This window comes from Thunnus thynnus, chromosome 3 (assembly GCF_963924715.1).
Source record: "Thunnus thynnus chromosome 3, fThuThy2.1, whole genome shotgun sequence".
NCBI lineage: Eukaryota > Metazoa > Chordata > Actinopteri > Scombriformes > Scombridae > Thunnus > Thunnus thynnus.
In genome coordinates, this window is record NC_089519.1 from 6,734,471 (window position 1) to 6,752,567 (window position 18,097).

Sequence of the window (18,097 nt, forward strand, 5' to 3'; positions counted from 1 at the left end):
ACTGTTTCCCAAAAGATCAATTTGATCTTAAGAATGGAAAGGCACACAGTAAATATTGCAGTGAGACATCACAACTATCAAAGATTGGAGAAAGGATTGCTTCTTGCTTTACTTTCATTTATTATTTCTCTTTTTGCCACATAATTTATATCATTCCAATATTTACTATTGTTTTTGCTCTTCAGTTTTCAAACTCCAGAAAAATATCATGGTCTCATTGGCTTGCTGAATGTCCTGAAACACCGGAGCAGAGTAACATAGACTTACTGTGTGATGGTCTGGGCTGTAGTTGTGGAGAATTGCCTTAACTTCTATCTGCTCTCCACGGACAGCAGAGTAAGGCAGCCTGAGATCAATGAAGAAATCCTTCCGGGCAATTACCTCTAACGGATCGCCAACACAGATTCCTTAAGATGGGAGGGATTAAAAGAAACACAACCAAACAAGGGATGAGAGAAGAAGAAAATAAGTGTGAGGGATGGAGAGACAGTACAATAGTGGGCTTTTGGCTTTAAGATTAAAGAGGCACAATTAAAGCACAAGACAGATTTTAGTCACTGAATCCTCACCGTGAGTTCTTGACAGACTAATGCCAGTGAATTCCCAGGTTGTGATTGAGTCTTTCAAAGGGATATTTCTCTCATAGACTGTTGTGCCGCTGAAACATAGAAAAGTGTAATCAGGTTGACAGGTAAAAGGTCATTTTAAATTCAAGTGGTGTCATGAAATTAGTTATCAGTATATTTGTATGTTTTCATAGATGTCAGTTGACTCACCAATCAGGTTTATTTGGAGGGCAAGCAGGCAGATTGATTTCTATAAACAGCCAACTTTCAGGGAAATGGGTGCGTGTAACAATCTCATTGCTGTCCATGTAACTGTCATCTTCCTCACCTGATGAATAGATTTAAAACAGTTATTATTCCCACTGGGAGACACTGATTGTTTTCTAACTTTCTCTATAACCATGGAAAGTAACCACCCAGGGCTTTTCTCCCATCCCTCGTCCCTGTCTCTTACTGCGAGCCAATATGAGGCTGTCATGCTTCATCTCAGCTCGCTGTCTCTCCAGCTCCTTGCAGCAGTGTATGAAGGCCTCGACACAGGCTGCACCGTCAGTGATGTACTCGCTGCGCACCTCACAGGTGTATGAGAGGGGGGTGTCCCTCATGCCATCCAAACAACAGTCACGTTGCAGGCCTTCTTTATATAGCTTCACTGGAAAGAAGGAGGAGAAGCAGAGGTGAGAAGGTATAGAGAGCAAGAAGAGGGGTGAGGTACAACTGGACAGTTATTTAAAATGTAAATACAATTGAAAGTAGGGAAAATAGAAATATGAATTGTGTTTCTATCTTTCCATTGATAGACAGAATTGCAAAGACAAATATTGTCTGTAACTACAAACATTTTGGAGTCCAAGCTGTGTGGCACAGGGGACTGGATATGTGTTTATTGGGTAGTTTCAGCTGTGGTTCTTACCTAAGCTGGTCGTGACATCCGTTATAGTAGTGGCTCGTCTCCTCCTGCTGGGGGCCGGACATTTCAATTCTGGAAATGCAACACAAACTAAATCTTTAAAGGATCCCAACAAGGTTAAATGTAGACTTGAGTTCTGCATGGTGTGACGTGATGCTATTAAAATCAGAGTGAGGTCATTTAGCTGGTTGGACAAAGGGACAGGGTGTGGGTGTGAGAACAATGAATCTACAATTGCATATATCATTTGTTGGACTGTTATATAATAAAACGTAATATAAATGCTTTATTAGCAAATACTGGTAAAGCAAATTTTTTGACACCCCTAACAAAACCAGGACCATGATCAGTGGCTGACTGTTGAAGTCAACATGGAAATATCCCAAAAACTGCTGTTCACCAGAATTACATAAAACATATTTTCTCACTTACCCTAGTGGTATTTTGCAGCTAGTTTTGGAGCTTAAGATATCTGTCGCCTATTGTTTTGCAAACGTTGTTAGTTGTGCTGAGAGCATTAAAAAATGACAATTAAAAAAAAAAAACTTACTTCAGAGTCCCTGAAACCATCTATCTTGGCTGACCTCCAGTAGTTTATCTTCTTGATTTCAACAATAAAGTGAAATCAATCAGATACCACAAAAGGGAAATATAATGTAATTTGGGTGAACCAACCATGTAAAGAGCAACTTAACACCACTTGATAATCATGTCTTTGCTGACCTCTAGTGGTTTAACTTCTTCTCTTGTTGCAGTGATGCACAGGTATACTCAATGACCCAGTGACATCACTGTTGGGTGTGGCTAAAGGTGCGTATTTCTGACCACACCCAAGCTGGGTTTGGTTGGGAATGGATGAATGAGATAAGTAGGAGGAGGGAAAACAATGAGACTACATATTAAGTAGTATCACCTTGTCTGTAGGGGGTCCCAGAAGCGGAGCTGGACTCGAATAACAGCCCAGCATCGTAGAACACACTCATGCTGTCCTTCCCTCCACCTGGTGTGCAGCCTGTGTCGTACTTCTCTACTTGGTCCCACACCTGTGCAGCAAAATACAAACACACAAGGGTTAAATTAAACGGACATATCAGTAAACTCACATGACAAATTGCATGCCAAAAATCTGCTGCATGACAATATCATCCTACTGGATATTATTTGAAAGCACAGACTAACACACTTGTACACTTTGTATCTATTTTTTATCTGTACTTAAGAAATACTGAAAAGGGAACATGTGTACAAGTTAGTTATGTCTTAAACGTAGATTTTGCGATGAATCCCATTTCAAATAGGTTGCAAAATACAGATAGAATAAAGAAATTGCCTTTTTCTGGGTGAGGCGGTGCTTGTTGTTTAGGACGTAGACGCCTTTGTCAACTGCCACCAGTCCCACTATGGCCCCTGGGTCTCCTGTGACCTTCAGACCAAACATCCTGCGAGGCTCATAGGATGGAGCAGTTCTCGATGATTCCAGCTTCAGCTAGATATGAAGAGAAGGACAATGAAGGAAACATGCAGATTTGTATTTGTTAGAGCGGTTACATAAAAATATATCCTAGAACTTAAATCAGCTTGACTGTGGGTGGGTTTTTTTGTCCACTTCATTAGTTTAACTACTTCAGTGTTGTGTGCCTCACCGAGCCCATGCAGGTGTCCTTGACATCCACCCAAACAGAGTCTGATACCACTTCATTGTCATCTGTATGGTAGAAGGCTATGATGCGGAATGATGGCAGCATCTCTTTGGTGATGGGAAATAACAGGGAAATCAGTATTCGTCCTTTTGACTCGTGACGGCCATGGTTCACCAGCTGACCTCTGCTCAGGATCTGAGGGCACAGATTTGAACATCAGCACTCAGCCAACATGTGTGTACATATTTGCACAAGACACAAACACTCAAGCATGTGCACAAACACACACACATGCACAGGTGCTAAACATTTCTCACCAGGTGTGTGATGTCCTTATCTTGGTTTTGGTGCTTGCTGCGGATGAGGTTGATTTTCAAGGTTTTCCCTAATTCCATCTCAGCTGTATCCACCTCTACAAAAATTACATTTTGTGATTATTGCTAGACACGGAAGATATCTTGGCACTTAGGCAGCACTGCCACTGCCATCCACATCTTCTTTTAAAACCTCATGTTGTTTCAGGATGTTTCTTACCTATGTGGATGTAGCTATTGTTTTTGGAAGTATATGGGAGAGCTACCATGGTGGCTGATGCTTGCCTTTCAAGTGGAATACGAGGATCGTTGGTCTTTATCTGCAATCAAACACACACATAAGTAAGTATACACACACAGTTAAATAAATATATGCACATGAAAAGTCTCAGGTCTATCCTATCCAATATTGTCCTTGACTAGCGTACCTCAGCCTAGAAAAAGTAAAATCAATTAAAGAAATAACAAAAAGATTTGTACCCTTAGATAAACATCAGTTGACAGAACAGAAAATCCAAATTCAAAGTTTTTGAGCTTGCAAACGATACGGCTTTGTCCTATTTGAGGGCTGTTTTAAATCTCGCCATTTAATTGTGTTAAATAAAAACTGTTTCTTTTTCTCACTTGAGCTAAGGCACTTTAAACTGACATCCAGCATCAACTGAAACTACAACTCAACGAGTATTAAGAACACCACTAACTTCACAAACCTGTGCCTGGCTTTTTGTCTGTCATCTCCCCAATGACTTTTGCCACCAAGGGGCAGAAAAACATCAACATACACAGCCTCCACATGCTGTATTACTGGCTTATAAATTTACAATGATGATAATGATGATAATAGTAATCAACTTTCATGTCCAGCAGAAACAGAACCACATTAGCCTTCATTTGGAGTTACATTTCTGGCCACCTGATGAATGTGAACCTAATATTCGTTCTCCTTTTAGCTCAAAAGTTGTGGGTTTAAGCTTCCATTTGCCAAACCTGGCTGTAAAGCAAAAGCGTAAAGACTTTCAAAACATTTTGGAGACTTACAGTGATCTCCAGATTCTCATCCCCTACCGCTGTATTGACAATAAACTTGGCCATGCCATTGGATGCAGTGTTGCCTTGCCCCTGGCCTTGGTCGACCATCACAGCAACACCTTGTGCTGGAGTCTCATCAGGATTCAGAACTTCAACCTGCCATCCAAGACACAAACAGCTGAACAATCAGAAAAGATCTAACTATGTTATTAAAAGGTATATTATTAATGGTAACCTGATGCTATTAGATTACTTTGGCTGCAAACTGCACAAGCTGGGCACTAAGTATTAGGACTTAATATATAGTGACCCTGTGTGTTTATGTGTGAATTTCTACTGTGTAATGATGAAGAAAGAAAACAATAATTGATGGTATGAAAGTTGGGCTCAAACAGTGACTGTATTTCAGCAGTGAAATGTTTTCTGGAAAGGGTTTATTTAAAGTAGAATTATATACCATAACATCAAAGGACATTCCTGGTTTGAAATATTTGGGTGTTTTCTTGAAGTGGATGGTGTAAGGTGATGTGACAATCTGGATGGCTCTCAACTCTGCCTCTACAATTTCACTACCTGTGAGATGATGCAGAAACACAAACACATGCACACAAAAAGTATTTTTACACATTTTTGCTTCATTCATGATTGATCGATACAGAAACAATGTAAATCCATTCAATTTCTGACATACTTATCCTGATATGGTATTTTTATTTTCTTTCTTTCTCTTTCTTGTGTTGGAAATTTTAGACGTTACTGATGGTTAATTTGAACCCTGTTGTGCTGCTAAGTCATATGATTCCCACATGATCAAACGTACTGAACAGGCAGAAACACAGTCTGTCTTTCTTACCGCTCTCTGTCAGCACGCTGACAGCTACAAATATGGACTCCCCCACCAGCTCATTGATGTTTGGGAAGGTCTGTGTGATGTGCTCTCTCTTCAATATGGCCTGTCCATGACCTTCCTTGACCTAATGTGACATTATACAGAAATGCATCTTGAAATACAGTCAGTGGACAGTTGACAGGAATTTTGTTGGGTGCATAGATTCTTATGTTAATCTGGCTTAATTCTGAACATGAATACCTCTCTCTGAATATAACAATTATAACTGACATATGGACAACAGTAAAATCCCAGACATTTTTCATGTTCTGCAGTCTTGCAGATTTTGTAGCACTGGTAAAGGCCAGATTTGAGTTTATATGCTTGTGCATATGAGAAATTAGACACAAAGAAATTGACAGACAGATATGGCAAAAATGTTAGTATGCACTCACCGGCACTCTCTGAAGAGAGCTGGGAAAGCTGTTCTTTTGACCACCCTGCACAACCCCAAACACCACAAAGGCTGTCCCATCCACCTTTTTACCAAACAGATACCTAAAACCACAAGAGAAGGACGCATTTTAAGCCCACAATCAAATAAAACAGGAGAGAGGCAGAATAGGAACTATTACAAAACGAATAGTCAAAACACCTTTTACTTTCTCCTCCAATCCAATCTACCAATCAAACTCAATCTCCAAATGAAGGATGTATGAGGATTCTGGAGGAGTGGCTGCACTGGGAGTGAGCTCCTGATCCTTGAACCCAAAAAAGTGGAACATTTTGCAAAATAATCTTCAGAAAGGACTCTCATCATCAACATCATCTTTGGATATATTTTTCAAATCAAAACAACTATCTAGCTGTCAACTGCTATCTGCTACCTGCTGTTACCAATATTCCAAAGGAGATACAGCACCAAAGAAGCTAACAGAAGAGTTATTTTTTGAAAACAAGAAGAAAACTCAAAGGATCCTTGCTGGTAATGTAATCCATGCATGCTGGAGCCTCTCTATGCACCCTGGACTCAAGAAGTGATGACATATGACTGGGGGTCACTCAGGATGGATAGATGGTCAACTTACCCCCCTGCTGACTCTGCTACCAGGCCAGTCCAGGTTTTCAAATGTTAACATCAGATTAAACATCAAGGAAGACCATTTGTACATCAATCTCAACATCGAAGGAAACGGCCCTGGCCACATGGATCTTCTGGGGTTCCTAACCGCCCGGATGGCGGCCTTTTCTCCCCGCTGAAGTCGAGAGGAGGTTCCGGGTGCACCGGGCTGGTACTGAGGGGCTTAAGAGGAGCTTCTACCCTTGGCCACCGGGATCCTGGATGGGATTGCTACATAGGACTGTTCCCCAAGGCCATTAATCATACCACAGAGAATGCCTGTCAAAAACTGCGTCAAGTTCAAAGCAGTGTTTCATCAGCAAAAACACCTGGGCTGTGTTTCATGGTGTGCTTTTTGGACTACTGTTGGTACTCATTGCTGTATTGCCTGTACATGTCTGTCTGGCAAGAGCAATCAACACTGATGGAAAACAGCTGGGACACCGAGTGATTGAGCTTGGGACAAATGCTGGCTAATGGCCAGTTGATGCTCCTACAGTGAGTTTTCATCATAACGTACTGAGATATTTTACAATCTATTCTTTTGTCCTGCGGCACGGACAAGCCAAGGTACCAGAGTGAATCACCAATCCAGTGGACCGGTCATCTGCCACCCCGTTTTGGAGAATAGCAGGTCTCCTCTTCATGCTGCTCCTGCTGTCCGGAGATATTCTACTAAATCCTGGACCAGTGACACCTGGAGCGCTGCAGAACTTTGATGCTGATTTGTGCCTGAGTGTGTCTGGGACTCCTCTGGTGCTGGTGATGAGTGAGCATCAACTTTCTTCTTCTTCTCCCATAACAGACTAAACTTTGTTAACACAAGGCATGATGTCTCAATGAATAACTTTTCACTACTGGGCTGTGGAGAGGTCCAGTGTCTCTCTCACAAAACCTGCTGCTGATGAAGCCCTGCAGTGAGAAGGCAGACGTTATTCAAAACCTTCTAAACTGTCAATCATGGAAAAGTCTAATGGGACCCGAAACTGAAACCGAGGGGGCTATTAGGTGGAGATTTTAACATCAGAAGCATTACTGCAAAGAGCAAGCAGCTAACTCATCTTGTGTTGGACTCAAATCTGGACTTTCTCTGTCTAACTGAAACATGGTTGAAACAAAGAACTCCTGCGAGTGTGTTCACAGTGCCTGGATACCGATGTTTCAGAAGAGACAGACCTGATGGAAGAGGAGTAGGGGTGCTTTTTATGTGAGAGACAACATCAAATGTGAACGTGTGGTTTACAATGCGGGTAACATGTTAGAATATGTTGGGATAAAAATAATGTTATCCCAACAAATGTCTTTTAACATTATAGGTGTCTATAGGCCCCCATCTGCAGATGACACTTTATATGATCAACCTACAGAAGTCTTGAAACAGTGCAATCTCAACAAGAAATTTTACTTATGGGTGATTTTAATGTGAACTGGGAGGATAAATCTAAGAGGAAAAAAATAAAAATGAGAAATTCCAACTAGAACAACTAGTAAAAGGTCCAACTAGGATTGCAAAATGCTCCAGTACACAAATTGATCTGATATTTACCAACAAACCAGAAAGAATAACTAAAAGTTATAATTTAATCACTGGCTTATCAGATCATAACCTAACCGTATGTGCAAGAAAACTAAAATTAGGGGTGCAACGGATCACAAATCGATCGTATCACAGATTTGAGTCACTGATCAGATCATTTTTCGGATGACCAAAAAAAAAAAGGGGGGGGGTCTGAGGGTGGGCAAATAAAACTTTGCTTTCATTCTGTAAAGCACTTACAGCATGGAACTTTTGCTCACAACATTCAGGATGTCCAACATTTAACGTTAAATAAAATCTTAAAAGATATAAAATATTCAAGGCTCAATTGTTAAATTAAATTGCAATATGAGACATGATACCTTCCTCCTTTAAACATGGTAGTGAATGAAATTTCATCAAAACTTGATGATAACTTACAAACATGAACACACGTCTTGTCCTGCAGCTCAGCTTGTTGAACAAGCCACCAAACAAACATTCATCGAGGAAAAGTGCACCACTAATGGCAGTTAGCAGTTAGATAGCTAATTAGCTGCTCAGCTGCAGCACATCAAACAGCAGGTAAACATACCTGCAGATGTCACTATGGACCCATTAGCCTCCTAACATCCTCCAAAACAAGCACATTTCCAAAAACTAGAAGATGTTACCTTTCAAATTGAGCCTAATACATGCAGTTTGGCATCACAGTTCTTCTGTTATAAGCTTTTCCATTTGGATACACCAAATAGGTGAAAATTCCCAAAAAATGGTGGATGTTAAGAGGCTACATGCTGGTTTGGTCGTTGTGCTTCAAAATTCCTGTTGTCTGTCCATGACTTGTACTTACAGCAGTTTGTTTAGGTGGTCTCCAATAAGACATTAAATATGACAGTTAGTCCACAGTTCACATGCGTGTCTAACCTTGGGGGGCAATCCGTACGGATCACGGATCAACTACGTTCTGTTACACCAGCACTAAAAATAGATTTAGGACCACGGCAACTAAGACAATGATCCTTCCATGCATACCCAGAGCTAAGTGAGAAGAATTTATCAATGAAATCAATAACTTGAACTGGGATGATGTACTGTCCTCTGATGATCTGGACTATGGCTGTGACACTTTTACTCACAGAATCAACACTGTGAGGGAAAGATTTAATATGAGGATACAGATAAAAACTAAAAATAAATACTATTTACCGTGGTTTAATGAAAATTTGTGGAAACTAATGAAATGTAGAGATGCTGCACTAAGGAAGGCAATTAAAACTAGAAGAGACACTGACATGCTGATTTATGAAGGTTTAAGGAACAAAGTTATCCAAGAGCTAAGAGAAGCTAAATCTCGTTTTTATCTCAATATTTTGAATGAGGCAAAAGACAACAGTACATCAATCTGGAAAAACATTGATAATCTCACAAGGAGTGACACAAAATTTTTAGATTTTAAACTCAAAGTACAGGAAAAGTTAATTGAAGACCATCTTATTGTTGCTTCTGTCTGGATATTGCTCCTATAGATGCTACAGGCCAGGTTTTCGAGCTGGTAGAGTCTAATGAGTTACAAGTTAACAAAATCATCAGCTCCTTAAAAAGCTCCCAAAGTAGAGATGCTTTCCAATTTGACACAATGTTTGTTAAATCACACAAAGACATTTTAACTCCCCCTATTGCTCATTTAATTAACTTGTCTTTTAAACACAGCTTCTTTCCTGATGACTGGAAATGTGCCATTGTCACACCTATTTTTAAATCTGGACACTGCCTTGAAGCCAGTAACTACAGACCAATAAGTATACTACCAGTACTCTCAAAGGTTGCTGAGAAAGTTGTCATTAAACAACTGACAACATTTCGTAATACAAGCAATTTTGGTCTACATTGCATGCAATTTGGCTTTAGAGCAAATCATTCCACCGAAACTTTGCACAAACCTTGCACTTAATTGGGCAAATTAAATCAAGACATAGAAGGAGTAGGTGGTGCGTAAAACATTTGACACAGTCAATCATGATGTTTTAATATCGAAACTCTCTAAATTTGACTTCTCATCTAGAGCACTGACACGGATGTCTTCATATTTATCTAATACGATACAATGTGTTAAAGTTTAGAACGCACTGTCCAGTAACATGAAGTGCACAATGGGTGTTCCACAAAGGTCCGTGTTAGGTCCCTTATTATTTAGCCTATATATTAATGATCTCCCTCAGCAGTGTCATGATGTAGAACTACAAATGTGTGCAGATGACACCATTGTGTACACACATGCAAAAGCAGCTGCATTGGTTGCTGCTAAGCTAACATTTGCATTGGAAAGTCTAAATGAGTCTAAATGTAAACAAGACAAAAGGCATGTTTTTCTCTAAAACCATGGTACAACCTCCTAACGCTGATATTCTCATCAAAGGTGAAAAGATTGACATAGTGTTAGGAGTAAAGGGGGCGGGGTTTATAGTTCCTCTTTCTTCCTTTCCCTTTCTTAAACTGGACTGGTTTTCATTGAGAAGATAACAAGGGGGTGTGGTTAAGCTGCGGGTGGATAAAAGGACGCCACGGTGAGGTGCGCGTGCAACCACTGGAGTAATGTGAGGCAGCTCAGCTGGGAAAGCGCGAACCTTTGAAATTGATACGAGTTGAGTTAAAGCCCAGAGAGACGTCCTTTTTAGAAGCGTTCGAGACATTACAGCTTCACACCTTTCCTGCACCCGGACCCTTTAGTAAAACCAGTTTTGTTCTTCGGGGACCCATCCCCCAACCACCAAAACCTGAACTGAACCGCCAGAAGGAGCTCGCGGCTCACGAGAGCAACGCCAGAGCTGGCGAGGCCGAGTCGGAGGGACTTGCACTGCTAGTCGGCGTGGCAACACGATAAGGTAACCCACCTCCAGCCTGTCTATCTCTAACACTGGAAACCAGTCCGTCTTTCTTTGTATTCTTCCTAGTTTTCTCCTTTTCTACACCCTCCAGGTTAGGACTAGTATTGGTTCATTGATACTAAATCCCCTAGACTTGACTAGTCCGTAACAATAGTTACTGATTTTAAATATCTTGGCGTGACACTGGATCCAAATTTGAACTTCGAGAAACATGTTAAAAAAAACAGTTAAAACCATAAAGTACAACTTAGCAAATTTTAGACATATTAGAAACTGTCTCTCTTTGGATGCAGCCAAGATATTTATGCATGCTATGATTCTTTCCCATATGTCTTATTGCGTCACATGTTGGGGGCAAGCTGGAGAAACAACCATAAAACCTCTTGAGTCCTTATACAAACAAACTCTAAAAACTCTGGACAAAAAGCCAATGCATTTCCATCACTGTAGGTTACTGAGCTTTGAGAATTTTAGATTATTCTCAAATTTGTGCCTAGTATTCAAAATTTTAAATGGTTTGGCCCCTCCTCCACTATGTGACTTTCTGTACACTTGCTCAGTAAATTCTGTGAGATCCTCCAGAATATCCTCTATACAAGATTGTACCAAACCATTTCGTCACACTGCATTTGGACAGTCAGCTTTCTCTGTGAAAGCCACAACTCAGTGGAATGTCCTACCTGACGATCTAGTGAGCTGCAGTTCAATCAGTGCATTCAGAACCAGGTTGAGGAATCTGCTGAAGGCTGCTCAGCTCTGTGGCCACTGAGTCTGGATTTGATCTCATGGTCTTCTCAAATAATCTTGCTTTTGGTTTGACATGCTTGCATTATTGATTTCTGGTTGATATTGTGGGTGTATGTGATGTGCTATTGTGTATAGCTTTGTATTTTGTATAATGTGTTCTGTGTGTTTTCTGCTTTGTACTGTTTGTTGTTGTGCTGTTGTGTGTTTTGATTGTGGGGGACTACAGATGTAAATTAGCTTAGAGTTAACTCTCGTGCAGTGCATTATGTTAAAAACTGTACACTGTCCCGATAAATAAATACAATACAATACAAATCCACAAAACAAAAACTTGCACCTACGTAGCTTTAATGTCGACAGTGAAGTCTTTGCTGTCCACATAGAAGAAGGGGTCAAAGGATTCCGGAACCGTCAGTTTAACCTCAAAACTGGGCAGCACTGAAAAATTGAAAACATTTTATTGGATGTATAATCGGGTAAAGAGTAAGTTGTATAGGTTTTTAAATGACAGTCCAAGTAAAGAAGGACTCGCCGTATTCTTTGACTTCAAACTCTGTAGAGAAGCTCTGCTGTGGGTTGCTGTGGAACCTGGTAACCACTTTCCACAGTCCAGGACTACACACACACACACACACACACAAGGACACAAGGACAAATACTTCAATAATCAAGCAAAAGAGTAAAATATTCATAACATTAGAGTCCAGACTTCAGACTCAAGTTATTTATGTCTTATACAAGTTGAGATATTGACAAATGAGCTGCTGCAACACACTTTTAGTGTCCTACATTCAGGTTGGCTGACAAACTACACAATAGTTAGAAAGGTACCTTTATTTTACCCCCGTTTAGACTGATTATCTAATATGATTAACTGTACTATGATTCATTTAAAATTAATATTCAGATTGAAATTGGCTGGATATGATAAATTACCATACAATTAAAAGGAATAGTTTTGGGAAACAAACATAATTGCCTTCTGATGGAGAGTTACATGAGAAGATTGATACTTTACCACTCTCATATCTGTACACTAAATATAAAGTTAAAGCCAGCAGCTGGTTAGCTTTGCTTAAAAGACTGGAAACAAGGGGAAACAACTAGCCTGGCTCAGTCCGTAGGTAACAAAATTCACCTGCTCACTAGCTCACTAATTAACATATTATATCTCATGTGTCTAGTTCGTACAATTACCTACGTGTAAAAACAATGATTTGCCAGGGGGTTGACCATTGGGCCAGAGCATTTCTTGGTTCCACCTGCTAACTTCCTGGAGTCTGCGCTGGTTGCCTGGCAACTGATAACTAGTTACTTACAGACTTAATGCTGATTTATGGTAGGTTGCTCAACACTTCTGATAAGTGTTGGTTGACAGAAATGATGTATTTTGTCGCTCAATGCTTTCCTTTCATGTCATACACCTAGAAAATTTTGTTATGTCATGGTCATATTTTGTTGCAAAATGTTATTGGGTAGTGGTGCTAACGTCGCCATGGAGATTGTAGTTTTCACTGAACTTCATTATTGATATTTTGGTTTGTAACTTAAGATACCTTGTAACATCCTTGTTTAATTAGTTCTGGTCGGGATGATATACCAAGCTGGCTGGAGGACAGTGTCTGGTTACCATGGAGACAACTGAAACCTTTCGCCAAAGCATAAATTGAAAACGTCACACAGCGTTTTAATTCATAGCGACTATTTAATTTCTGTTGAGTGACACTTATCCAAAGTGTCAAGCAACCTAACATAAATCAGCCTTTAACGCAAGCCAGGTTAGCTGTTTCACCCTGTTTCCAGTCCGTATTATTACATGTTAAAAATGTTAAATTCCCCACTAACACCAAACAACCACAACAGAATGTACAGTAATGCAATTAAAGTAAAATAAAATACACACCTGACAATTTCACCCAGTTTGAAATGTCCAGAGTGGATGCCTGATTTCAGAGAGAATGAATCAAGTGGCATAATGATGCCTTCAGGGGTCTAAAAATATGCAAAATTGAACAATCATTAAAAATGAGCCTTGTCAGTTTACACATTTATTAAAATCATTCTATATTTTCAACAAGTCCTTTGTTTCCTGTCCATAAGCCTGATCAGTCCTTAGACACTGTCTTAAACATTTCTTTTTTTTGTCTACTTGCAACACAATCACTAGAGGGAGACATTTATTTTTATGGGTGGGACGTGTGTCAGAAGAGATGAAACAAAGGAATACAAAGGTCATTCAGGTGTTTAAGAAGCATGCAGACACAAAGTGGAAAGTATGAAAATGATATCACCTACAGTTGAACAGTGAAAGCTCATTACAATATTTAATTGAATTCTGTTCTCATCAAAGATAAAATACATTACCACAAACTCAATATCAATAGAGGGAGCAGATTGGGTTTCGCCATCTCTCTCTACTGGCTCCATACGGGGTGTCACTGCAAACATCCTGTAATGAACTGAGAGACAGAGAAGAGGTCATGGTGTATCTATTTTGAGTTTTCACTTTATTATTCCACTTATGTGAAAAGAAGAGTTCATTTTATTGTAGTTTATCATGCAGTCACTCTTGAAAAATGAGAGATGTGCTAGTCATCAGATATGATGAGGATTTTTAGGAAGGGAGTATGAGGGGGAGTATTTGCTTTCTGGCAGGTGTTTGTATTCTCTATATATTAAATATTTTTCATGTGTTTTTTTCTTTTTTCATTGTTTGTTAATGTGTATTTATCTCTTGCTTTAAAGACCTCCTTAAAAATGATAGTTCATCTTTAGAAGTCTATCCTTGAATTTTGATATCGATATTGTACATTATCAACACCAGTAAAGAATAAATGCTTTCAAAATGTCCTTTATGAACACTAAAGAAGTAGTTCATAATGCTTATTGTTCAATTTTGCAGCAGCTTAATACATTTTACCTTCTGACATAGATTGGGTGATATATTTTCTAGGGAGATACCTTAGCATACCAACAGATATTTTCACAAGGGTAGACGTTGTATTTCTCAGCAGTGATGCGAACTCACCTGTGCTGTCGGGGGTGTAGAGGGTCTTGTCAGTCTGGATGAAGATGTGGCCATACTGGAAGGAGACTAAGACGATTTTCTCCAGCAGATTTTCAGGGAACTGAGCTTGCAGGTACACATACTGCTTCATGTTAGGATCCTTACTGAAGGTCCCAACGGGGATCTGAAACCAGAGACATAAACATTATGTGAGGAGCAGAATCGATATGTCATGAGCATTTATAGATGCTAAATCTATTGTTTGTGGTCTTAATAGAGAAAATTATTTCTACAAATTAGGTGATGAATGCAGGCAAAATACGAAAAGTCAAATATTGTGTAAGAGTAACATACAGTATACAGTACATTCAGTATTTATTTTACCGTAATTTGTCCGAAACTCTGGAAGCCGCTTGTTTCATTAAGGGTCACAGATGTGGTTGCCAGCCTTTTGCTTTTGGTTGGAAAGGTCATCACTTTGATTTCGACCCTGATGTCACCTCCGGTGCAATCTTGACACCCCACAAAGATGTTTTCTGCTGTTCCTACCCGCAACAAGTTGGGGGCAGCCATCACTTGTCTGCAGAGCAGTGGGGACAGAGAGAGAGACAGTATCACTGCACTGAATCACACTGCTGCTCAGGATGCACTGACTTACTGACAAACATCGTCTTTTTAATTGTAAGGCACTATAACTCCCACACACATGCTAATGACAATGAGGTTTGTCACTATTTAAACACAAGATTTGCTGCTGTAACCCTGTGCCACATGTTAATGCCTTAGTGTGGACATTTTCTTACAACATTTATTTCATTTAAAGGACTTTTACAGACTTAAAGAGGTAGAAATGTCCAGAATTTCACATTGTTTACATATTTTCCCTTTCTTATTTCTTTAATTGTCTTATGACCCCTCAGGTTTAATTTGGAACCACTGCTTTGCAGCTTGAGGATCATCTGATCTAGCATGGACTTCACACACAATGAGTAATCTATTTATTATCTTAACTAAAATCCAGCACTGGATCAATAGAACTGTTTGCTGTGTGTGGTGTAATGCATCACTGTGCAAACTCAGAACAAATGTGGGCCAACTTGCTGGCATCATTTGAAAGACCACATTACCTTGACTTATGAAACTGTAAACTGGTCCACTCACCATTTTGTAAGACACGAGTGAAATTAGAACTGTGTTAAACCAATACATGCACAATACGTCCTTCGTATCCATACACTTTTTAAATAAATTATAAATGTAGAGAACCACTGACCTTGTTGTCGTGCTCCTTACAGTTTCACCACAACAATTTGAATATCAGGAAGCTGAGTAAACAAACTGCATATTTTGTATTCTTTTGTTTTGTCTGTGTTAATTAAATCTCAGGAATAGTGTATGAAGGTAAGCTAGGTCTACTTACGATGGAGCTCCATCAGCCAGAGAAGACAGGGAGGCAAAGGCCAGAGAGGCCAGCAGCCACAGTGGAGTTCTACACATCCTCCTACCTGATCCTGATCTGCTGTCAATGAAGACTCTAGCTGCAGCACTCTTCTTTTATCCTCCCACAACTCTTCCTGTCCTCACTACTGTCTCATCCGTCCCCTTCTCAAAGCAGCAATTTCACATTTCTGATGTACATTTTCTAATATGATTCCCTTGTTTTTTTCTTGCTTGTAAAATGTAGTCACCTATGGTTATTCTCAACCTGCTGAATAAGTATATTTCCACATAAACATATTGAACATGCACAAACACACAGACAACTGTTGAGGTAAAAGTCTATCTGGCAGGGTTTTTTGAGTTGCAGCACCAAGGAATTTTCTCCAATGACAATCTGATTCAAAAAATTATGATCAATCATTTTAATGTTTATTTCTTTCTTGAATTATATGATAATATATTTTAAATAATTTAGATCATACTATCACTCAGTGGACTTAATGATTTGCATGTTGTATATACAAATATGTCAACCATCAGAGATTTTGCCTGTTTATACAAAGGCATCCACCTGTTTAATTTGGTTGGTTGTATAAAGCCAATGAGGACAATGTGGTAAATTAATGAGCGGGACTGCTTCATGTAAATTCTGGGTTTTTCTTTCATGTTGACTTGTCAGGTATTTAATTTGCTGGATTTGCCAAAAACAGATATATCTCTCAGGTATTTTATCCATGAATTTCATATATTACAACTCTTTCATCTCTATTGATTGCAACAAAACATATTTTGTAAGAAAATTGGACTTGAGACTTTTTTTTTTATTAACATCTCTTTTTTGAAGAACACATATGAACACAAGTGGTACATAGGAGTAAAAAGTGCCAACTAGACCCCCCCACCCACTATATATATATCAACCCATATTAATTCTTTAAATGTAATTCTCTCCACAGTATATAATGTAAATTGTAAACTAGGTCAATCCATTCATTCTGGTTTGGATTTATGGATCTTATGTCCTTAAGCCATTTTCTGGTCAAAGCATTTTTGCATGCCACTAACAGCACTCTCAACAAATGTTTATCTCACTTTGCACAGGAAAACTCTTCTAGATCACCATGATACATTATCTTAAAATCAAAATTAACTTTCATCTTAAAAACTGCCTCCAGAACGTTGTGAACAGTTCCAGAAAATGTGAAGGTGACTTGCCACAGCTCCTCTGCAGGACCTCCAGCACACAGTCTGATTAGTGTAGTTAGTATTTTAAGCTGGAGTACAGAAGACTCAAATCGAATTTTCATTAACATGGCTTATCTTAAAGGATTTGTTTGATATTTGGGAAATACGAGATTCCACTTTCTTGCAGAGAGTAAGATGAGAAGATCAATAACAGTGTTATGCCTGTACCCTAAATATTGCAGCCACAAGACAGTTAGCTTAGCTTAGCATAAAGACTGGGTAACCTAGCTCTGTCTGCCAACATTACAGTGATGTCAAGACTCCAGGAAGTGACTGTGCACGGCCAAGAAACATATACACATTCAACCTCCCATAAAACCATGTGGGGTTTTTGCATTTTGGTTTTTGTTGGGATCAAACAAACCAGATGTAACATTTATCAGTGAGCTTCAGAGGTTCTAATAGACAGATCTAGTTACCTCTGGACAGAACCAGCTGTTTTCCCATTTCCTGTCTTTATGTTAAGCTAAGTGAAGTGGTATTGATCTTTTCATCTGAATCTCAACAAGAAAGAGCTCACAGTATTGTTGTAAATGTTACTATACATTTGTCATTGTTTTTTAATTCAGTATTTAACTTTTACTCCAGTTCATTGTTCCTCAAGAAATCATATAGAGTGCCTATTTTGTTGACTATCCATAAGAAAATGAAAGTGGCAAAGTTCAGGACAGTCATCTGGCTTATGCATTTTGTTTTGCACTTTAAAGGGGTGATTTCCAGTTAAATGGACTGTATTCGATCTCTGATATCTTACACATTTGCTTTTAACTATTACATCTAACAGTACATTAATACTCTTTCTATCACTGACATGAAGAATCTACTAAAAAAAGAGACTCCTCTGTT

General features: G+C 39.2%; 1 protein-coding gene across 2 annotated transcripts in view; it reads right to left on the minus strand.

Moving 5' to 3' along the window:
* The window catches only part of LOC137176810 (complement C3-like), a 33,391-nt gene extending 17,129 nt beyond the window's left edge, over positions 1–16,262 (minus strand). Inside the window, exons 1-21 of one of the 2 annotated variants that reach the window (XM_067582764.1) lie at positions 15,987–16,262; positions 14,951–15,146; positions 14,588–14,750; positions 13,924–14,018; positions 13,463–13,551; positions 12,092–12,174; positions 11,901–11,997; positions 5,744–5,846; positions 5,313–5,433; positions 4,917–5,032; positions 4,469–4,615; positions 3,651–3,750; positions 3,434–3,528; positions 3,120–3,311; positions 2,807–2,962; positions 2,390–2,519; positions 1,480–1,548; positions 1,021–1,218; positions 777–894; positions 570–658; positions 268–407 (exon numbers count right to left, since the gene is read on the minus strand). In XM_067582764.1, the coding sequence (XP_067438865.1) occupies positions 268–407; positions 570–658; positions 777–894; positions 1,021–1,218; positions 1,480–1,548; positions 2,390–2,519; positions 2,807–2,962; positions 3,120–3,311; positions 3,434–3,528; positions 3,651–3,750; positions 4,469–4,615; positions 4,917–5,032; positions 5,313–5,433; positions 5,744–5,846; positions 11,901–11,997; positions 12,092–12,174; positions 13,463–13,551; positions 13,924–14,018; positions 14,588–14,750; positions 14,951–15,146; positions 15,987–16,063 (2,574 nt within the window). In that variant the 5' untranslated portion in view covers positions 16,064–16,262. The remainder of the gene's footprint in view (positions 1–267; positions 408–569; positions 659–776; positions 895–1,020; positions 1,219–1,479; positions 1,549–2,389; positions 2,520–2,806; positions 2,963–3,119; positions 3,312–3,433; positions 3,529–3,650; positions 3,751–4,468; positions 4,616–4,916; positions 5,033–5,312; positions 5,434–5,743; positions 5,847–11,900; positions 11,998–12,091; positions 12,175–13,462; positions 13,552–13,923; positions 14,019–14,587; positions 14,751–14,950; positions 15,147–15,986) is intronic. The other variant, XM_067582755.1, reaches the window with a different exon arrangement.
* Positions 16,263–18,097: the final 1,835 nt, after the last annotated feature.